This window comes from Paramacrobiotus metropolitanus, unplaced genomic scaffold (assembly GCF_019649055.1).
Source record: "Paramacrobiotus metropolitanus isolate TYO unplaced genomic scaffold, Prichtersi_v1.0 Parri_scaffold0000131, whole genome shotgun sequence".
Classification (NCBI taxonomy): domain Eukaryota; kingdom Metazoa; phylum Tardigrada; class Eutardigrada; order Parachela; family Macrobiotidae; genus Paramacrobiotus; species Paramacrobiotus metropolitanus.
In genome coordinates this window covers 28,626-51,113 of record NW_026570351.1, presented here as the reverse complement: position 1 = coordinate 51,113, position 22,488 = coordinate 28,626, and the positions used below count along the sequence as shown (strand labels likewise).

Genomic DNA, 22,488 nt, shown 5'->3' with positions numbered 1-22,488 from the left:
TTTAGTATTAGTGTTTTACGTTTACGGGGGTGAGGTATTTGGTACGCCATACCCTTAAACCTTCTGCTTTACTGGCTATATATAAGTACGAGTAATGAAATTTCCCAGTACGTATTCGGAAGATGCGGTGTTTGTCAACGCTGGTCCATGTCGTATTGCAGACTCGAAGCGAATCGAAACCATTCATCGGGCGCATCACAAAACTTTCAGCGGGCTCCAATGCCCTCCACGAAAACACTGGAGGAGCTGCTTTTCGTTTAATGAATTTCCGCACGAAGAATAAACGAAAATTGCACATTTTAAATGTAGCGCGTCGCAACGTCGCCCGATAGAGCTGCACGTGTGTGTGCAGTGTACACTGTGTGTACACACTGAACTGACTGTGAGCTTGAATTTTCGAGCCAAGTGTGCATGTTTAATGCTGTGCTTGAGTTTTTCCGTACGCCACAATGTGGTGCAAGTCAATCGGGCGGATACAATAATTTGCTGCTAAATGACCCTGTTTAAACCGCCAAAACCGTTCGCCGGTCCAGGAAAACATTCCCCGAAACTTTTGCCGCCTACAATATTTTACATTATTTTGCACCAATAAAATTCCTAGCATAGCAATGTTACACAAAACGTTTGAGAGCGTGAACGGACAGTTTTCAAAATACACGGGTGTGTCTGAGAAAAATATGCATTGTCAACCCTGTCACTATTACGAAAACGGGAACTTTTTCGTCAGATGAAAGTATTCCCTGGGAATGTGGATTTTAGGCTGTTTCGTGACCGCACCGAGATGGCCACAAGGGCTACCATTCGGACATTACGATTAAAAATAAAAAAAAACACTCAACAATTCATAAAGGGATCATTGTTCGTGGGATCATAAGTTCCGTTTTAAAGGTTACGTAGAGATCGCTGCACTGCCGTACCAAGTTTCTGGTACAAAGGAACTTACGCTGCACCTCGACAAAACCGTACGCTAGCGAGTACATTAACAACAGTAAAAAATAGTCAGCCAAGATTTACGGAGGTGGTATTTTAATAGGTAACTATAGTTTCATCCATCTGTACAGTTCTGCCGGTCACATGCGTATACTCTACATCCATTTCATAATTTTTATGCTCCTTTACAGAAAGCAAACTACCATGCAACTGAAATTGCGCTTTCTATATTAGTACTACTTATATACGTCAATCGTATAATCCTGCCACGCTTCGGTCATGCAGTGCCCGCAAAAAGCGAGTGCACTTTCCTAGTTTACTTGTGTACTGTCGTCACTCGTCAGTACCGGTGCTGAATTTGACTAATCACTTACACTTATTCACTAAACACATTACAGAATTCATCTCGCGATCTGACGCCAAGACAGGCACGCGAGCGTGGGCAGGCGGGCCGCTGGCCGTATAGTACACCTATTGTGCATCTTGTTCGCAATTGACAACGCCGAATATACGTTCTGTAAATTATTACCTGAAAGCTGAAAATTAACTGAAAAAAATTAAGCTGAAAAAAAGCTGAAAATCAGAATATGGGATTATCATTCAAGAAAAAAATTTGCCCAGTTTAAAAAACAAAATCGTCTCTGCGTTCAGTCAAAGTGGTGAAAACATGTATCTGGCCATCGTTTTCAAACCATTCCCGTTTTCCCAAACCCGCTTTTTACTGCCTGGGATCCCCTTAAAATTATATAGGTACGGGGTACCTAAGAACATCCGGAGCTCCGCGACAATCCATTTTTATCTGAACTCGGAAAAGTGCAACTGTACTCTGAAGGCGTAGAGCAAATACACCGCATCCACTGTGATTGTACCTATGCCTGGCTCCGCAATTACTTCAAGCGCCATCGGGAGTTGACGGCTGAAAAACAGCCAGAAGAATTCGCTGTGATCGGGAGTTATGTCTCGTTGGGAGTTTTTGCCCTTCCCCTTCTATTTCTCAGCGTGGATTGCGCACATAATTTGACGTACAAGGCTGCGCATGAGGGTGAATTATTTTCTTTTAACATGTCCTGCTATGGACATTGCTAAGTACAAAGTTGTTTACTCGTACTAGCAACTGTATCAAGTACACTTTGGGAAATGCATGAGATGAACGTAGAATAATTCGTTTTTATTAATAAACAACATTGCCGGTGGAATTCAATTGACAAACTATACCAACAGGTTATCACAAGAAAAGCAAGTGGAACTAGAAACTGCAAACCAAACTGCAAACGCGTTGGCGATCGGCGGTTACTCAAGTAGCGCGTAGCATGGGAGGTGACCGATGACCATTTAAAGAAATGCGCCGGCATAGTGACAAAAAAATCTGCATGTAACCAGTAACCAAAAACGGAAGTTTTGAGTTGTGTTTTTCGTTTATTAATAAAACAGTTGTACGAGGGTCGTTCAATATGTATTTAGCACTGCCGCGCCTCTTCCACTGCATTATTTTTGTTTCTCTATTATCGTAAAATATATTTTTTCAGTCAGTACACTCTGCAGTTGTCTATACCCTGGCTCTTGAAACGAATCGACAAAAAAGTTGCACGTTAAAGAAAAGATAGCCTATGGCAACTTTCCTTCAGTTCTTTGTCTTTTTTTAACTTTTGCTACGCAGAACTTTCTTCAAAACTAAAAAATTTTTTGAGCTTAAAAAGATTAAGGTATGTCAGTAAATTGGATGTCTAAGGATGCGTTAGCTTGAGGCTGAGAAAAAAATCAGTTTAGTGGTGGAAGGCTAAATGTGCGCGTTAACACCATATGGAATAGTTATTTGTACCATCGTCAATTTTAAAATTTCTCAGCGAGGTGCTGCAGCCTACACTCAACACTGTTCTCATAAAATCTTCAGTTCACCTGCTGTTTTTTTCTTACTCATATGAGATTCTTCTGATCACGGATTTCATTTTCACGTTGTTTTTCAAAATGGAGAGAGCCGAAAGTGGTCCTTCAGATGAGAAAACGAAGTGCTCGGAGCAGAATCACAGGAACCCGTCCGCAATAGTGTTGCGCAATGGCACTAATCAGGGAAGAGGGCTAATAATTTAGCACAAAAAAAAACTTTCCCCACTTCTCTAGAAAGTTTTCAAAAATAATAGCTTGGCAGTCACACTTTCCAGAAAAAGACTTTTTAATCAGGCTAGCCGTGAACAAACGTATGCCAGTCGCCAACCGTTGGCGGTATCACCCCGGCCATTGCCCTATGATCCAGTTATGAATATTACAGTTTTCAAAAGGTTAGATCATAATTCTGTGAGTGCTTACTAAAACTTTTAACCAGAATGCTAAATACATATTGAACGACCCTCGTATAATCGCATTTAAAAGCTGATCAGCTGTTTCGGTTTGTTTCATTGCTGTGCTGATACACTGTCAACATAAAGCATCGCCGACTGCAGCAAGTTAGTATTCAGACGGCTGCAAAGAAAGTTGAAGAGATATACCGTAATGATTGCGTCGCTTAAAGGATAGATAAAGGCAGATTACAGTTAGAACCAGCAGATCAGCAGACAGATACCGTGTATATGTAGATCTTTGTGTTGCTGTAAGCTGTAATAAATTCACTTCCGTAGTTTGCAACCGCTAGAGTACTGCACAAAGCTTGGGCACGTTTTGATCTGCTGTTTAAAGCCAACCGACATCATGAGTTTAAAATTTTGTGTGCTAACATTTTTTCTTTTTACTCCATTGGTGGCAGTCATCGCTGGTAAGTAAAAGCCAACGAACACTTCCGGCAACACAAAACTCGAAAATCCGTGCGCTGTTACGGTGTTGGGTTTTTTGTTACAAAGACGTTCATCTGATTTTTCAGATGCAGGAAATGAATACGAATCAGAATGCAGCAAACCATCAACGACTACCATTTTCCCCGTGGTTCCAGTTGCACCGGTGAATTCTTCCTTTCGCACCGATAATCTGACCCGCGCCGAATGTCTGGATTACCTTGCTTTGTCCGACAACGGGGCTACGATTTGCAGGATTTTCGCCCTGCAAGAAGACTGCAACGATTATCCAGAAACAAGGATTCAGACAAGACAAGTCAGAAAAGGAAGTAAAGACAAATTCAGAAAAGACAAGGATTCAGTGCATCCGACATCCCGGACATACATCACAGCCAGCTGTCCGACAAGCGATCGTGCCGCTGTCAGCCAACTAACCACGAGTATCAGTGCTATTAGCCCGGAACGCGCTGTCATCCTTACGCTGCACGAACGAACGGACGCGCATGACCAGGTGCATTATGACGTCATCAACCCGGTGCGCTACCAGGTGATCGAGCTGGTGCACATAAACTGCGCCACGCCGACCATAACCTCAAAGCTTTACAATGTTGGTACCCTGCCCAGTCTGGTGACACTGAAATTTCAACTCTGCCGGAATTTGGTCATCCACAAAAGCGATTTCTCCCGGATGCAGCAGGTTCAATGGATCAGCTTTTTCTTGTCCACAATCGCGGCGTTGGAACCCTATACCTTCACCGATTTGCCGCTTCTGAAGACTTTGTTGCTGGAGAACGGACTCGGTGCGGAGCTGTATATGCTATCTGAGGAGGCGGATCCGCGCTGGCGTACCAACCCATCGCCGTTAAGCTATGCCGACTTTGATACCGTCCGACGACTGCACTGTGACTGCTCCTTTGTCTGGCTCCGTAACTTCCTCACGCGTCATCCGTTTCTAATGGCCGACAAACGGAGTGGCGAGTTCGCGATTATCGGAAACTACATGTCGCCATGGGTTAACACGGATGCCGTGTGGCCCGTTGGGCTTAGCGTGGATTGTGCCCGGAATCTAACGTACGCGAGCGCTCGTGTCGGTCCATTGTTTTCCTATAATACCTCGTGCTATACACCGTGCTATCATTCTTGAAAAGTTGCTGCAATATTTGTATGGCACCAAGTACTGGCAGTACAGACAGTATCTATACTGGAAGTACTGGCAGCTCTGAAACGGTGTATGGAATCATGAATTCTTTTTTAGTTTCAGTAAAACGTTATTATGGAATCAACTATGGATTAAAATTGGAAATTCACGCGGCATCGCAACAATATTCGAGCAAATTTATACTGAAAATGCGCAAGAAAACATGCAATGGAATAATTTAAAAACTGCGGATATCATGCGCAACACTAATCGGCAAAAAAACAGAATGCCGTGCCGCAAACTTGGCGTGACCACGGTATATATATATACTGGAACACAGGATCACGTGATCCCATTAATAGAAAACAATGTATAATCTTCTTACGTCGACAAGCTGTGGATGATGTACATTATTTTTGCGGGGTTTGATTTACAAATTATCGTGCAGTTGCTGCATTTTGCAAAAGCTACTATACAAACTAATCGTGCAAGCATACGTTTGTGGCAGGCAAAGCTGTCCCTCCTATCCCCCCGGAAATCTTTTCTAAACTGATTGGCGCTGTCAACGCTCTGGTAACGTTGGAGGCAGTTTTTAAAAGGTCGCCGATTGAACTTAAATTCAGCTTTCCTTAATAGGTCCTCCGTGTCACCATTCTGACAAAGGGTTACATTTATGGCGCTGGTGGTAAGGGGGCACGGCAAAAATGTCCAGGGCCGGACAGGATGAGAATTTTTGCCGGTCTCATATGTGCTCGTAAAATCTGTAGTCGTGTTCGGAGAATGGTTCTATTAGTTTGGATTTTTCTAAGGCAGGGAGCATATCAGCATCTTTATATCGTTGCTTTAGGAAGGGTAGTCGGCACTGATAAAATTAAAAACATGTGGTAATTGGATATTATTTGTCTGCTACTGTATTGATTGATTATATCGCCGAAAAGAGAGGCCTGGCTGCATGTTGCTGTGAGTGTGTGGCTGCCATTGTCTGCCAATACTAAACGATCAGGCAGATAGTGACTGTTATTTTGTGTGCAGATGCCAGTTCTCACGCTCAACTTGTGATTGTTAGACTTATCAGTAATAATCATTCCACGTAAAATCAACTTAGAAATGTGAGATGAAGGACTACCAGTTAATGGACAGCGCATCACAACTGGCAAACCTATTGTATAGCAAATACGGAGCGTATAAAGTGCATAGTAACTGCGAGTCAGACCCAGCGATACTGTTTAGGCTACGGTATAACATCCTCCTTTTTCATAATGAAATCGTTGTATTATTTTATCGCTCTAGCTTCACTCGGCAACACACTGTCATGTAAGTAAATTGGAGGCAAAAGCGTATGGCGTCCAGTAATTAAGCCCGTCTGTATTAAATTTAGGCTCGCCTGCGAAGCCGCCAGTGGACTGCAACCTGCCACCCATTCCTCAAGCAGCGTCACCAGTACAGCATCTCTTTCGGAACAAAAATCTAAATGAAACCGATCCAGGCAGTTATCTGGAAGTGCATTGTCAATCGGGACTCCGTACTACTGACATCGTCACGACCAATAACATCCGCGCCCGTAGTCCAAATCATGCTGTGGTTCTTTACTGTACTGAGCGAGCCGACGCTGAAGATCCTCTACATTACGATGTAATGGATCCGGTACGATATCAGCTAATTGAATTGACGTTGACAAAGTGTGCCACCCCGGTTACCACCGACAAAATCCACGCTACCGGATGGCTGCCGAACCTGGTCGTGTTACGCCTGCAGGACGGCAAGAATTTGGTGATCAAGAAGCGCGATTTTGCGCGGATGCGGAAAGTACGCATGTTATTCTTCTTCATGACAACCATCGACACAATAGAACCGTACACCTTCACCGACCTACCGCACCTGCGGAGTTTGATTTTGGAGGGAGGAATTGGTTATGAATTACTGTCATTTAATGACCGTAACGACCCAATTAATTCGTATCGTTGGTCAATGAGTATACTGAACCCGGGAGGCGTAGAGAAAGTGCGTCGTCTCCACTGTAACTGCTCTTATGCCTGGTTGCGCAACTTCCTCAAGCGGCAGCCACACTTGACGGTGCCAAAAAAGGAAGGGGAGATCGCAATTATCGGGAGGTACGTGACACCAGCGTTTGCCAGCTTCGTCGGGCACTCTCTCTTTCTAAGTGTGGATTGCGCCCGTAGTTTGTCGCACCAAAGTGCGTATGTGGGCACTCTGTTTTCATATAATACCTCGTGTTATGAAGAGTGTTAGCCAAGCTCTGCAAGATGTTAGGAATGACACAAGAATTACGAGTACACAATGGAAACGAAAAAGCAACAGATTGTTAAAGCGGCTGTTATAGCTTTATCTCTAAGCTAATTAATCAGTTAACTGGGCGCGCTTAATGGGCTTCCGTATTATCTTTCCGTTTCTATTCAAAATGCCGCCCAAATAAAGCGTGATTTTAAAAAAACGCATAAAAGCAAAGTACGAGTATGTTTAAACTAAACTCAAAACACAGCATCGAGAGAGACAGCATATCCCTCAGACATCGCTCGTTGTAAATCAGTTTCGGAATTAGCGCTTTCATTTGCTACAAATTCTTCAGTAAATCAAAATCTTTTTATGGTCGGAAAATGACAATCTGGCAGAAATGTTTCACATTAACACTGATATGGCTCTGGTGACGGCATAGCTTGGACATCCGTAACGGGCACAAGTGACGATTCTTCTTGCAGCAGACGCACGCAGAATACAGGCAATCTGCCGCAATACTTATCATTTTTATTAGTCAGCGACTAAATGACGTGAAAGCTAGTAGCATCCACAACAAAATTTTATAGTAAACAAAAAGTACGAATACAATGGATTGTTTAACTGCAAAGAAAAACCATATCGTGATTACATAACGTAGGGAAAAAACCAGGCATAAAAATGCTCTAATGCACAGCAGTGACAGCATACACCGTAGCTGTTGCCAGGCCAAAGTGTCAACTAAAATTTAAAAGAATCCTGGTGTCGAAGGATAAAGATAAGAATCAACATAAAAATTTATGATGTGCCCGAAACTATTATTCATAATGCGCATGCGCTTTTTACACCGGAAATCAAAGTTGACAGGGAAGGTTTATGCCTGTCCACAAGACTGATATTTGAAAGATTCTTCTTAACTTTCCCTTGACATCTCCGCAACTAAGATGATAGTTTTTTCCAACTATGCAGGCCACTTCAGTATCCTTCAGATCAAGCGCATTGTCACATTTAACATACTACATTTGTTAAACCGGGAACAAAATTGCAACCAGAATAAGTCAAAGGGAATAACGCCTGGCACATACCAACCCACAGTTGGCGTTCGGTGCGGCCAGACAGTAAAAGCAGGACAAAAACAATGCAATATTCGGACGCTGATCGTGCGCCTACACACACGGAACGCTTCTTAAACCAGAGTCGAACTAGCATACCGGTATCTGAAAGCTGACCTTTGCTACCTGTTCAGCTTTGGTATACCAGCCGTAAACAAGGGTTCCCGTGTCCATGGGAGTTTTTATCATGTTTTGATAATCCGGTGATTAAGTCGAATTGTATTTACGAGGACCGATGGGTAATGTGTCCATACCCTGTCCGAACAGGCTGCTATGACCCTGTGACCACTAGCGCTTTGTCCAACATAGTGTTACAGTTTATAGCTTTGCATTATTGTTTTATGCGTAGTATGGTTTTGCATGTGTGCCTTGATGCTAGCAGCATTGCGAGCTACGGTTAACCATCTTAGTCTAATCGCGCCGGCGTTTGAAGCGACCTAACTAACCCTGAAACAAGCTTCAGTGTAGACTTTGTAGTACATCTCCCAAAGCCTTGTAGTATACCGAGGAATATGCTTGCCTAGCGTATAATACCAAGTTATGGCTACTACGATGATTCAGAAGATGTCCGAGAAGCATGTTTGTATCATTCTGTGATGATGTGATCGGTTACAAAGCGGAAATGCCGTATCCAGTCAAAAGCAGCACGAAAGACTACACTTGTTACTGCAGGGTATGGTCAGAAAGACTGCGCTTTCGTGCGATTAGCAAAGAAATTTCATCGAATGTGACTAATGACTGTCTAAAAACTGGGAAGCCGTGTGGATCAGGTGACACTACGGGATCATCTGCTCAATGATTTACATCTCAAGGTGCGAAAGTCAAGGAATGTTATAAGTGATGAAGCCAGTAATCCTCGGCTGCAACAGCCGAAAGAAGCAAGTGTGCGAATTTCAGAGGTTAACTGAGGCGATATTTTATTTTTTTTGTCTTAGTATAAATAAAAGTCATGCACTGAGACGTTAAGAATGGAAAATTTACCGAAATCTACAAGTTAAACACAGAAATAGAAGGTTCTATCATTCACGGTGAGTATCAATGGGCAAGAGGAGCCCAGGCAGCGACCCAACGGCTACTGCGGCTACCGTTGGGAACATTTGTCGCCTCGGCGCACGATGGAGGCAGATCCGCTTCGTGTCGCAACACCACTGCCTTGCAAGCCGGCGGTTCATCGATTGCATTATGCGGTGGAAACAATGGGGAGAGGGGCGCGGCAGGACGTGGAAGACTGGTCCCCGCTGCTTGTCGTCTTTCGATCGCGGTCTGTGACCTTAATGCGCCGATGCATAGCGACAGCGCAGAAAAGGTCAGCTCAACGCCAAGGACGACAGATCCCATTATAACTTCACTATTCCCGGTTGATTTCACGGCCGTGCTTTCGGCTACTATAAGGCCGTTGATGACAGTACTAATCGCCAATAGTACACTGATACTCATCAGGCCCGTGTAGACACGATAGAACGTCCGTCCCCGTGAATTATCAAACTGGTGGGTGAGTGGTCCCGACGGCGATGCTAGCCTGGTACCTTTTATTAAGCCGAACAGTCCGATTACGTTGTAGAAAACTAGCCATGCCGAGGAAACCATCCCACAAAACACTGTTTGGCCGGTTTTCTCGGGCTCTAAAAAATCCGTTCGTAATTTTAATTCCGTTACGCTTTACTGACTTGCGCCAACTTGCTCTCACCATGTAGGTTACGCAGGACCATCAGCGGCCAAGCTATCAATCCTAACAACTGCTTGACGAAAGCTTGGAATACCGTCCAGTCATAATAGTCCTTAATAAACTCACCTCGCTCCCAATGGAGCCAGTGGAAGAAAGCAATGACGGCGGTCGGCAGCCAATCTTTCCTCAGCGCAATGCCAACGGTTACAATGCACGCTCCTTCCACAATGAGAAGTGCGTAGGCCGTGACCGATAACCATACCATGGCTTCCGGTCCTCCTTGCAGAACAGTCTGCAGAATGGTTCCCAGGGCAGTCAACACGCTGATGATCATGCCAACCAAGTAGGCTTTTGCGACCCTGAAGCCCGGTGCTCGGTGGTTGGGTATCTGTTGAGGGTCGCCAGTGTACAACCCTAGTTGCCAGTGTTCATAGCCCCAGCGACTGGCGATCACTCCAAGGATATTATAAAGCAGCGTCCATATGATGAATACGTATCCCATTGCTAGATCGTTGCGCACTGTGTTGCCTGCAAGATTAAAGCGCTCAGCTTCCCGTTGGAGTGACACTTACGACTTTCATAGCCGAAGAGAGATTTACATCGAAGACATTTATTGACTTTTGAATGCTGTACACTAGACCGGGCTGTTTTCCTCCAAAGTCACGTCTCAGCGGATTAAATTCATACATAGATAGATATTAACTTGAAAGGCCTTTTGCGCAAAATTAAGAGTTGCTGAAAAATTTCGATGCAAAATGCGCATATAAAGGGGTTTCGGATTACACGGAGGACAGTGCAGAAAATCCTGCCTAATGCTACATTTTCAGGTGATACAGTCTTGATCGTGTGCACTTCGAAATTTGTACAAGCATTTAACGGTTTGACCGAACAGAGTGCTTTCCAAACAGCACATTTATGAATTATTCTCCACATATGCGGAAAATAGGAAAATAAGTCGATGTAAATTGGTCTTTTAACATGACATGTGCCGTGTAGACATGTACCGTACAAAAGATTTCTTAGCGTGTTTACTATTGGCTAGAAATACTTGCCTGGTGGAAAACATACGACCACAACAGGCATTACCACAAGCATCATCAGTTGTAGGACGGAGAAGTTCCATACCAAACCATAATATGTCGATTTCCGTGGCAAGAAATTATCGCTGATTCGGCATAGTGTGGATCGCCGATTCGATACAGCCACCTGGAAGGTATGAAACCCAGCGGCGAACATTGTGCGAAAAAAACGGATGTTTTTGAACCACGCGTTACGGTTCAGTATAAGAACGGGGGAAACGCAACACAGGTATCGAGCTCATATACTGTATTCCACCAGTACAAGGCACCACCAAAATGAGCAGCTGCAATCCGTATTTCCGCTCCCGTTTGCTGAAACATCATGAGCCACACAGTGCCCAATTAGCGTACAGCAGATAGCTGGCCCATGAGATCTACCATAATATGGCAATAATCCATACCACCCTAGTATAATAATTATTGGCCTGGGATCGAGTATCGATTTTTTTATTTTTTTCAGTGTGGGTGCGCGATATACCGGTCATAGCAGCGCACATGAACAGCGTTTCCCGTGGCTCGATCGTATTATTTAATAATCATGATTAAGGTCCATGATGTAGAGATACGAGTATATCAATAGAACTGTCGTTTATGAAAAGGAAAAGAAAACCAAATGCCACCTGGCGTCGTTCTAACCGGATCTGCTCACTAGCAAGAGTACATAATTATTATTCAGTTAGGTTAATTATTGCCGGTTCAGCTTCCATTCTTCTGCAGAAGGTTCTTCCTTATATTCTGCTCGAGAAAAAACGTAACACACCACCTTAAGATAGAGTCACTGCTGTATTTCCTTAATTGCGCATGCTGATTGGGTGAGCTTTCCCACGAGGCTTTATCTGATCCTTCAAATGCGTAGAAAAAAAGGCGCATTTTGCTTCTCGCAGTATATGCCACGTAAATTATAAGTAAAATTAATATGTTTTAATTGGCATTCATGATCAGCTACTGTAAAAATACTAAGCTGATCGAATCGCCGAGAAGAGACTGCCAGCGTGCAGCAGAAAACGATCAAGCAGATAATAACGGTTGCTCTGGTATGTACTGATGCCAGTTCTCACGCTTAACTTGTGGCAGTTTATAGTTTTCAGTTATCTGTAATAATCATTCCAGGAAAAATTGACTTGTGTAGGTACGAGTACTAGGTAGTGACCGTAGTGTAAAATGGAGAACTACAGTCAGTCAATATGTCAGCGCATCAGTTAATCTACAGTGCCAGTACCATGTATGATCCACGAGTCACGGTACGGTTAGCACTACGGCGTGAAAGAACATACACTCATGTTGCAAATTGAAATTGTGTTATTTTGTTGTCCTTGTTGTTTCGCTCGGTACCGTACTGTCATGCAAGCAAATTATTTACAAAGAATTTATCATCCGATTTTAAGCAAATCTTTATGAAATTTTGGCCCTCCTGCAAAACCAGCAGAGGACTGCAACCCACTACACATTTCTCAAGATGCGTCACCGGAAGCATCAGTTTCGAACGGACAATGGCAATCTGCCCACTCTGCCCGCGCAATGCTCCCCGGAGTCCAGTGACCATCGTTCAAAGTGGTTCTGGTCCACCAGCTTTATCAAAGTTTACTGTCAAAGGGCAACCTTACAAAATATATGATCATGACCAGGAACATCCGCGCCATCAGTCCAAATCGTGCGGTGGTCCCGTACCTCAATGAACTGTACGATTCTCTGCACTACGGACGTAATATACCGGTACGCTATCAGCTAATCTCTTTTTATTTCACCTGTGGTACAACGTAATTTTATAATAATTGAAAACATCATTCTTTTTTACAACATCAAAATTTAATTAAAATTTTGTGCTCCCTCCATCGTTCCCATAACCGATGCCGCGTTGCCGCGCTGTATCTCCAGTGACAGTCTTTGGCGTAAAAACTCATGAAAACGGGCTTCGCCTGTGTGTTGCTCGAGTTTTTTCCCCAGTGCTTTAATAAAGGCGATAGCGGATGGTCCCCATGGGCCCATTGTTTCGAAAGCTATCGGGGCGAAGATGTATCTGCCGCTTAGGTACAACTAAAGCCGGGACTTCTTTTCTTCCGCTTCCACCGCTGCGGCACCTGCGGTGGCCGCCGTAGACTTGACGTGAGAAGGCGCAACCGTGTCCACACAAGTGACGTCCCATGCTAAGCACATCCCTCTCTGCCAGGCGAAGGTTGTGCAGCCATCAGGGCGTCGTTCGGACGTATGCGACGTGCCACGTGGCTCCAGTTTCGCCGGAATCCCAGCTGACACCAGAGATCGGCATACGATGCTGTTCAGTCCGCCGTGTCGTGGATGTCTACCGGCAGAGAATGCGCAAGATAGACCGTGGTGCCCGTATTTATCGACATGTTTTTGACACTTCATACAATCATGAGGCTCGCATATTGCAACACCCAATCTCAGGCCTACGGAAATTTTAAGAGTGTCATCGTCCAAAAGGTTGCCAATGTGAGCGGAGGGTAACGCATTTAACCAGATGCCGGCCGGCCTTGATTGTGCAAGAAGCCGGGCTTTGTTAACTTCGTCGTTCCGGTAAACTTCCAGCAGCGTAGACAGAGACACGTTGCATAGCGGTATATCCCAGGTTCTTTGCTGGCTGCGGAAATTCGGTTCCGGCAGTTCGGGTAGACGTGCGTTCTTTTTCCACAAATCGAGAGCGACAGAAAAATCAGCAACAGCATGACCAGGCAGTAGTGAGGACACCAAATCGGATATGGAGTGAATCGAAGCCAGAAAGGCTGGAAGTACATTGTACTAATTCCTCCGCCCGACGTATGCCGATACCGATGCAAAACAGTCCTCGGAAAACTTGGAACCACAAAATATCGTTAAAACGCCCATTTATAACACATCGTGCTATACGAAAACCCCGTTTCACATTATAATGTTTAAGTCAAAATTAATCCCCGCAACGCTTTTTGGAAACTGAGTATACTGTACCAGCGAGGCCTGGAGAATATGCGTCGGATCCACTGCGACTGCTCCTGTATGCCTAGTTGCGCAATTTTCTCAAGCAGCAACCACAGTTGACGGAGCCGAAAAAGGAAGGGGATACCGCCGTGATTGGGAATTATTTGTCGCCGCCAGCGATGAATGATATTTTTGGGTATTCTCTTTTTCACAGTGTGGAATGCGCCCGCAGTTTAACGTATCAGAGTGCGTATGTAGGTATTCTGTTTTAAAAAAAAGAGATGGTTGGCGTTAATGGAAAGTGGAAACTACCTATTAAACCACGCTCGTCGGCAGGTTTTTCATAATCTTCCCTGAGTGGATTTTGCGTGGACTAATTTTGACTTAACCATTATAATGTGAAACGGGGTTTTCGTATAGCACAATGTGTTATAAATGGGCGTTTTAACGATATTTTGTGGTTCCAAGTTTTCCGAGGACTGTTTTGCATCGCCGAACGATTATCTGATTCTTCCAGATTTTACAGGGTTCAGTTCGTGAATTTTAGATTCAGTTATTTTGGAGTTCACCTGGACTCTGACCTATTCAAAAGCTTAGCTCCCGAACGTACAGTAAGCATACACGTAAATTCACTGGATCGTGTTAGCGCTCAACAATTGGTTTAATTCGTATTTTAAGATAGTACGTAAGCACTACATAATACACAAGTTTCGGTTGACTGGATATGGACGTTCGACTGGTTTAAATTTGCGCTATGGAATATCGATTAACACTCGCACTCGTCTATGGTTTAATTACATGGAGTTTTCTAGTGTACCGCGCAGGCGCAGCCCATGTCGTCCCAGTCTGGTGTAGAACGGTCTGATATTGATGCACTAAGTTTTCTACACTTTGTTCTTCCTTTTTATTAGGCACACAAGTAGAAAGACTTGCTTTTGAATCGGTAAACTGAATTTGAAAGAAGTGATGATTTAGCATGAAAAATTCGCAGCAAAAAGCCAAACCACGCTGCCACACTGGGAGGCTGCCATTTGTTCACCAACCGGAAGCGGTTGGAATTCGTAGCTCTGAAGTTTCAGCTCATTTATTTTTACTAAATGCTGGAATAGGTGAAAATCAAACAAATTTTTTGAGGAATTCGGAATAGGTGGGAAGAAGTCAGCGGTTAGTCTAACGTTGCAAGAATTTCTGACTGATTAAATGTGCTCTCAGGCACATGGACGGGGGCGAGTCAGTTTAACTAGAAACAACCATGAAACTCAGTTTAACCTCAGGTTGTTCAGAAGGCGTGCTGAAATAAGACGATATGTACCTGCAAGGTATTGAAATCAGATGGATCGGAAACCAAACGACTTACACACCTTACCTGACTGATGCGTCTGGGTTGGCCCCGGTGTAGTGACACTGTTGTCGGGATAGTTATGGACTTATAGGTATAAGTATAACTGTAAATCCAGTTGCAGGCATAGTTGTGGGAGTAGTTGTAAATAGAGTGGTAAGAGTGGCACGAGCCGTTGTTGTACTAATTATGGCGGTGGTAGTTCTGTTCGTCAATGTCCCATCATCCGGCTGCAAAACGATGCCATACTTCTGACACAGATCGTCCACGCCCCGATTTTTCAAAGGATGGTGTTCCAACATGCAGTCCAGTTTGTCCGGCCATTCCCGTCGCGCATCACCTCCATTCGCGCATTGACAAACATGGCACTATTTGTAGTACGAACATGACAAATATGACACTATTTGTAGCCTTACCATACCAAAAGTATGATCGTGCAGAAGATAATACTACAATTTCGTAAAATAATTGACTGATTACCGTGACATACTACAATACAACAGGCAAGGGATGCCGGTAGCAATAATTACTATTATCTGCAGAATTACCTGGTAACTTCTCGATTTCTGATGTCAGTGTTACAGTAAAAGCTACAAAAACAAAGTAATCATGCCAACTAATACCTTACCTGAAAACTTTTGTGGTAGACTTTTGCTGACTCGGCGATATTCGCATCGGTAAATGCCCGCAAGTCACGCCGGCTTCCTACGGCTTTTGTCTCCGCTTTGTCACAGTTTCCACGACCATAGAAAGCCAGGAACAAACGGAGGTTATCGTTGTCGAAGGAGGGCGACGAAGTGCTTATCATGCACTAAAACGCCGAGCGCCAGTATGCCGTTAGCCAAAATGCTACACGTGGACGCAGCAGTGTAAAAAGGTATAAAGTTGATAACATTTCAAGTAAGTTTCCTTATGACACACCTTTGTGATGTTTGTGTCACCGCGAAACGATTTGCATATCCGATCGCATAATTTTTCTAAATTTAAACTGAATTTCGACCTCTCGTTCAGAAGTTTGAGAGAATGCCGCGAAATCCTTGTTACAGAGTTATTTGTGGTTATAGTTCCAGAATTACGCTTTAGAGTTAATGTGCCATTAATCGTCAATGGCATAAACTATATATATATATATATATATATATATATATATATATCCTAAGTCTATATATATATATAAGTCTATATACATATCCATCCTAAGTCGATCGGTGATGCTGATGGCAGCTTGGCTTTTCACTAACTTATGTTGATCTGTGCCATCATTCAGATACATTTAAATACTCGTAATTAAATCCCCAGATACCTAAACAAAATTATTTTTATTAAGCTGGCCGAGCTTGTAAGTGTATATTTTTGCTTTTAAACTTTTTTTAATGAATTAAAAAAAGGTTCTGGTTCTTCCATAACTGGTTCTGCTGTTTATTAAAGCATTCTACATTTAAATTATATATTTAACATGTGTTTTGTTACTGTAATTACTACGACTTCGCTCGTAGATTAATCACACTTACTGTACGGGTCTGTATTTTGATCACCCACGTATTATGATTTTCCAGTAGCGCTGAGATTTCGAAAAGTTAGTTTTCAACCCTTTTATGTATTATCCCTTTTTTTAAACTTTTTTTCTCTTTTTCTAAAACACAGTATGTGCTTTGACAATCACCATTCCAATCACCATTATTTGTATAACAAGTGATAACCATTATGATCACCTATCGAATAAATTTCACAGAAACGTCGATCGGAATATCACTTATTTTTATATTATGTCGGACTTTCAGTTTATTTTTTTATCACTTAAAAAGCCACATAAAACTTATAAGTGCAAGTTGGAAACATGTAATCGAAAGACACGATATCGGAAAACAGGGCATGTAACACGCAGCATAGTGATCAATGTACTGAACCGTACAGTAAATCTACGAGTGAAGTCGAAGTATTTATAATTATTATACTTTTGCAATTTTTTTCGTTATTCTATAGCTCAAATACAACTGGACGCGCGCTAGCGCGACCGATACTTGTATATATACGAGGTATAATGCTATCTCTTAAAAATTAATGCTAAGATGATTTCTGACATACCTCATAACTGTAAACAGTGGACTGCCGACACTCTTCTGCAGAAACTAACGAGAACAGCAATAAAAGCCACATACATGCCATTCGTTTTGCTACAGATGTTTACTTTGAGAGAAAAAACTCAGACGCTAAGGCTATCTGCCTGCAAAAGTTTTCAGTTACATACATTAGCCTCGTAAGTGTCTGAGCTCCCCAAGTGTTACTCGACGTCGTGGAAGAATGGCAATATTTCTCAGCTTTGTATTTGAGAGCTTCCTTATGTGTCAATTGGTGCGACAGTTTTCTGTCGCCTCAAGAGAAAAATTTTGCGTGTGCAGTATAAACAAGTTACCGGTTTCCAGTAAATTACCACAGTTATTTCACGAAAGCCTTACATGATTTTCATTATTTGGCAAAACAGTCCACGTTGATTTCGCTGTGTATTTTAATCCTATAGATTCTGCAGATAAAATTCTAAATGTTGCAAGCGAGTATACGAGCATACCGGGTGGCTGAACAAAATGGCCGTCTTCGTTTTCGGCTTATTTCTCGCGAACCGTTAACCACATCGCTAACAGTTTAAGCTCGTTCGATAGAGAATTTTATTGACTATTGAAAACACTAAAAGTTGTTTTGAAAAATTGAGACACGGTCGTTGACAAGGGGGCCAACCAAAATCGTGTAAAAATTTATCGTGTCCCAGCTCGCAGAATTCAGAATCTTGCAACATTTCCTTCTCGTGAAAGCTTTTTACATTTTTCCAACTGTTTTATCTAGAGAATGGCATCGTTTTTCATTCAAAAAAAAATTGTAGACATAGTCCTTGCGCCAAATGAGCTATTCGGTTAGAACGTTTCGGTACTTTTCGAAAAATTTGCAAGTTTGTTGCCTGACTTTTTTATATATTTTCGCTATAATTTTTTGTTGCGCGACCTGGCGCATCCAAAAACGTCGGTTTAGTTGATAAAGGTAGCCAAGACATTGGTCTTGCAAAAACGGGTTTAATCTAGAAAATTACTCCACGTGTTCACAAGGAATTTGTTTTCAAAACCGCTACATGCCCAATTCACGAGAATTTCTTGTGCGTGGCCTGAGCTCTCTCGTTTCCTGGCCGAACACGGTCACAAGAATGTCATAGCTCTTAGCAGTAAAAAACCAAGGAACAACCTGTCTTCAAAAACTTCTAATCTGACACACAGTAATGTACTTCTATACATAACAGGAATTTTTGTTCTTAAATAGGGAAACTCGAATTTTCGTTTCCGGGACATCCTCAAACTCCACCTAGTTTTCCAAAACAATTTACTATAAAATCAGACCTTGACGTAAGGTTGATTTATCATAAATTTTGTACGTCCTAAAGATTGCTCTTTCGAATAAAATTAACACACTGGCAATCAGACAATAGACTGAGCCGGGGCACCTTGGTAAATTAGACGGCCATTTTGTTCGGCCACCCGGTAGATACAACACAGTAATAATAACTCCGTTATTAATGAAAATTTTATAATAATTTTCATCTCCGTTAGTTTTGTTATTGCCCAAATAAAGTATTGGAATTTTGGAACTTCGCCTTGTTGCTATTCCTGGGGAAAGCAAACAACATACTCGGCGGGAGAGTTCGTCTGGGTGAATGCGGGAGAGTTCGTCTTGGTGAAGGGAGCAGCGGTATTTAATCGGAGTGCGGCGCCGGCAGGAAATGTGCACATCCAACAATCACTAGCCCGATCAAAAGAAATCCCAAGATACAGGAGCAACGTGTTGTGTAAGCGACTGCGAATTACATCCGATGGTACGTTGCCATAAGTACACTATGCCAGTGATTTAATACTAGTAACAAACCATCAAAGCAGCAATTCCATTGTTTCATGCACTATTTGCCCTGTGGCTGTGCATTGCCGAAACGTTTCAAACAACTCGTCTTTGAGCAGCTCGTCCAAGGCGCATATAAAAAACAATGGTTGTGAAGAAATAACTTTCTTAGTTGTTTGTAGTACACCTGGGAAGTCTGTGTCTAGGTACTACGCGTCCAAAAACGGAAATAAAACATAGACCCTATTTGTATTTGTTGACAACTACTGTATTTATCTTCTGGGTTCTGAATATCGCAGATGGTAGACAACAACAAGCAATAAATCGCACAAAACATCGTGGTACAAAGTTAAAAAATATGGAATTGTAGGTACGCTTGGTGATTTAGAACCTGAATGCCCAGAATCCCAATTAATCAAAATCGATTACTATTGAAGAGCTTCCGGCACTCTCGCCAAACTACTCCTTCCTTACCGATACACTGGCAATAGCAGAATGTCTCGCGTACTTTGCTTTATCGAACAACGGGACGGTCTGCAGTCCTATTCGATACCGTGAAGATTATGACGACCAAGAATTACGGAGCCCTATCACGCGAACCTATGTATAAGCCGGGTTTGCGTCGGAAAGTCGTATGTTTTTAGCACAACTAACGCAAAATATCAACCGCATCAGTACGCAGCGCGCTGTGGTCTTACAGTTTGAAGAAAAACCGCTTGCCAAAGATTCGCTGCATTCGAGTGTCACAGATCCGGTGCGCCATCAGTTGCTTGACTTGTCCGTAGTGAAATGTGCCGCCAACGTCTACAATCTACAATATCTACGATATCTGGACGTTGCCGAATGTGCTAGTGCTAACTTTCAGTTTCTGCTTCGGTATGGTAATCCAAAAGAAGGATTTCACCGGATTGCGTCAAGGGCGAGTGATCATCTTCAATTCTTCAGTGTGTCTACCATCGCCTAGCTTGAACGTTTCACATTTACCGATCTACGCATGTGGATAATCTAATGTTGGAAGATGGAATTGCCTGGAGCTTGTGGAAAATCGACTCCTTAGTAAAGCGCGATCCACGCGTGGACAATGCTGAATCAACGCTTAGTGACCAGGATATTGCCCTAGTACGCCGACTGCACTGTGATTGCGCGCTGGCATGGCTGCGCAACTTCCTCAAACGCCAGCCACGCCTGACCGCCAAAGCAGACGGTGTACTGGTAACCGTGGGGAACTACATGAATTCCTATGTCACATATTCTGATCCGGCCATCATGTCGAGCGTCCTCAGTGTGAATTGTTCGCGGAAGCTGTGGTACGACAACACACGTGAAGGAACCCAGTTTTCCTGCGATGTACCTTGCCACGCTGTAGCTCAATGCTAGATCTCTTCGCGCATATTAAAGGAGTGTAATGTTGTTAACTGACAAGTGGTTTTTTGTGTGACAGTTCTGATTAAGTCGTTGTGAGCGTAACATGATTGCAGTGTCCGGTGTCGTGAGCATAACATGATTGCAGAAAGCTGGACAGCTGGTGTTGCTGACCATGAGGTGAACACGTATACTACCGGAAGGCTCCTCTGCCATTAGGGAAATCCCGAGGTTCTGCCGGCGGCTGTTGCTATTGTGAAGGAATTGGGCAAAAGACGGCAGCAGCAAACAGAAGAGCGCCGATCGCATGGATTTCTGCGTCTATCGCCGGAGATTCAGCGCGGAAATGCAGCATGTATCCTTGGCGCGATGGATGGAGTGGATAGTTAAATGAAGTTTTGCTGTTGTGAATAAATTTTCGAGTTTCTTTTATTACCAATCACCAGAACTATACGTTGATTATTAATAAATGAAGTACCCTTTGCGTAACTGTTCTTGTGTGCGACGGTGTGCGGCCAGTATCGAATGGTCCATCAAATGACCAAAACATGGTATCACGATATTATTGGCAAGAACACCAGCATGGTCTAGTAACTACCGAGACACGCTAAACCTAAATTTATTAAACAACTTCGCAATCTTCAAACGAGCCATCTAGGTTTTTGCAATAAAATTCGTATTTTGCAATTTGTGCGATCCAAATCTTCCTGACAGCGTTGCAATTGTGTACAGATATATAGCAAAGGTAGGCGCAAAGGGAAGTACTTGCTTGCGGTCAAATTCTTGACGGATGTGGCCGATAATACCGAAGCGTGGCCGGCTTTGTTGGGCACGCCGAGCGTAATTTGCGTTCACCGTATGTGTACAACTTTACGCTGAAGACAAAAAGCGTCACGTGGGGACACCCCGGTTTCTACGAGTGCAGTTTCCCCATTCCGCATTTTGAGTATGATAGATTTCCGGCGCAGAACAATACATTTACAGCACGTTGAATGTTGCAGTACTTGCACTATTTTCATGTACTGCATGTACCATGTACCGGCTAATAACGATGGCTTACATCTTTTGAGTTTCAAATTCACGTAGGCAAACGCAGCCAGCAGCACTTTATTAACAGAAGTAGAGAAGTTATTGTACGTTACGAACATCAGACCGCTAGCTGATAAAATACAGTCATTATTTTCCCACATTTATTACTTGTTAATTAGATTTCGAAAAATAAACTGGCAAATAATTTTGCCTGATCTTTTTGTTGTTACTGGTTTACTGATTTCCAGTCGGAAATACCACAAGTCCGCAAGCACTTATGCACCCGGCACTACACCACAATCCGCCATAGTATAGCAAGATGTATTATATGAAAACTGTGTACCAGCCCGAATGTTATCAAATTTCAGGTCACGGGAGCAGTCCACACTAAAGACGTTCGGCACCTCGCCACTGTTGAGAACTGTCGGCGTCTTGTAGGTCCCAATCGTCGCTACAGCGCCTTCTTTTTTTGCAGCCGTCAAATGGGGCTTCCGTTTGAGAAAATTGCGGAACCAGCCCCACCAGCAATCGCAGTGCAGTGCGCGGACGATGATAAAGTCATTCTTGTTGAGAAATCCCGGGAGCATCTCCTCGCTGGAATCAGCATCGTCCCGTAAGTCTTTCAGCTGCGACGTCAATTCATACTCCAGCATCAGACTGTCCAGGCGCGGCAGATCCGTGAAAGTGTACGATTCCAGGCGGACGATGGTAGATGCGAAGAATCGGATCATCCTGACATTGCCCAATCCGGCAAAATGTTCCTTCTCGATCATCAGATTCCGGCAGCCTTCCAGTTGCAGCGTTATTAAACTCTCCAGGATCCCGACGGAGCCGATCTTGGCCGTGATGTCTGATGTGACGCAGCGGGTTACCGTGAACTCGACGAGTTGATGACGTACCGGACCTATGACGTCGACATGTATGGGGTCTTCCGCATCGGCCCGTTCGTTCACATGGAGATCGACCGCGCGGTGCGCACTGATCCGCTGGATGTCGCGGGTCACGCGGGCGACGACGGTGCGCTTTCCATCCCCATTACAGTGCACCTCGAGA

General features: G+C 43.5%; 3 protein-coding genes and 1 long non-coding RNA gene across 4 annotated transcripts; 3 read left to right on the top strand and 1 right to left on the bottom strand.

The window, feature by feature from the left end:
- Positions 1–3,535: 3,535 nt before the first annotated feature.
- LOC129598865 (uncharacterized) lies at positions 3,536–4,995 on the top strand. The gene is made up of 2 exons (XM_055496953.1): positions 3,536–3,676; positions 3,782–4,995. The coding sequence occupies exons 1-2, from the start codon at positions 3,613–3,615 to the stop codon at positions 4,834–4,836; spliced, it is 1,119 nt and encodes a 372-aa protein (XP_055352928.1). The 5' UTR covers positions 3,536–3,612; the 3' UTR covers positions 4,837–4,995.
- LOC129598867 (uncharacterized) lies at positions 4,996–5,606 on the top strand. Its single transcript, XR_008691823.1, has 3 exons — positions 4,996–5,146; positions 5,339–5,403; positions 5,467–5,606. It is a non-coding gene; the product is annotated as an uncharacterized LOC129598867 (long non-coding RNA).
- A 244-nt stretch (positions 5,607–5,850) lies between these two features.
- LOC129598875 (uncharacterized) lies at positions 5,851–7,271 on the top strand. The gene is made up of 2 exons (XM_055496960.1): positions 5,851–6,144; positions 6,209–7,271. The coding sequence occupies exons 1-2, from the start codon at positions 6,090–6,092 to the stop codon at positions 7,078–7,080; spliced, it is 927 nt and encodes a 308-aa protein (XP_055352935.1). The 5' UTR covers positions 5,851–6,089; the 3' UTR covers positions 7,081–7,271.
- Positions 7,272–9,105: 1,834 nt separating this feature from the next.
- LOC129598881 (uncharacterized) lies at positions 9,106–17,472 on the bottom strand. Its single transcript, XM_055496966.1, has 4 exons — positions 17,257–17,472; positions 9,862–10,368; positions 9,260–9,796; positions 9,106–9,161 (listed from the first exon to the last, which is right to left on the bottom strand). The coding sequence occupies exons 2-4, from the start codon at positions 10,340–10,342 to the stop codon at positions 9,106–9,108; spliced, it is 1,074 nt and encodes a 357-aa protein (XP_055352941.1). The 5' UTR covers positions 10,343–10,368; positions 17,257–17,472.
- Positions 17,473–22,488: the final 5,016 nt, after the last annotated feature.

Coding starts and splice junctions, on each gene's coding strand:
- LOC129598865 (XM_055496953.1), top strand. CDS start 3,613: ATGAGTTTAAAATTTTGTGTGCTAACATTTTTTCTTTTTACTCCATTG. Junction 3,677..3,781: donor ATTGGTGGCAGTCATCGCTG/GTAAGTAAAAGC, acceptor CTGATTTTTCAG/ATGCAGGAAATGAATACGAA.
- LOC129598875 (XM_055496960.1), top strand. CDS start 6,090: ATGAAATCGTTGTATTATTTTATCGCTCTAGCTTCACTCGGCAACACA. Junction 6,145..6,208: donor ACTCGGCAACACACTGTCAT/GTAAGTAAATTG, acceptor TATTAAATTTAG/GCTCGCCTGCGAAGCCGCCA.
- LOC129598881 (XM_055496966.1), bottom strand. CDS start 10,342: ATGGGATACGTATTCATCATATGGACGCTGCTTTATAATATCCTTGGA. Junction 9,797..9,861: donor GGTCCTGCGTAACCTACATG/GTGAGAGCAAGT, acceptor CGGATTTTTTAG/AGCCCGAGAAAACCGGCCAA. Junction 9,162..9,259: donor GGCGACAAATGTTCCCAACG/GTAGCCGCAGTA, acceptor TTTAACTTGTAG/ATTTCGGTAAATTTTCCATT.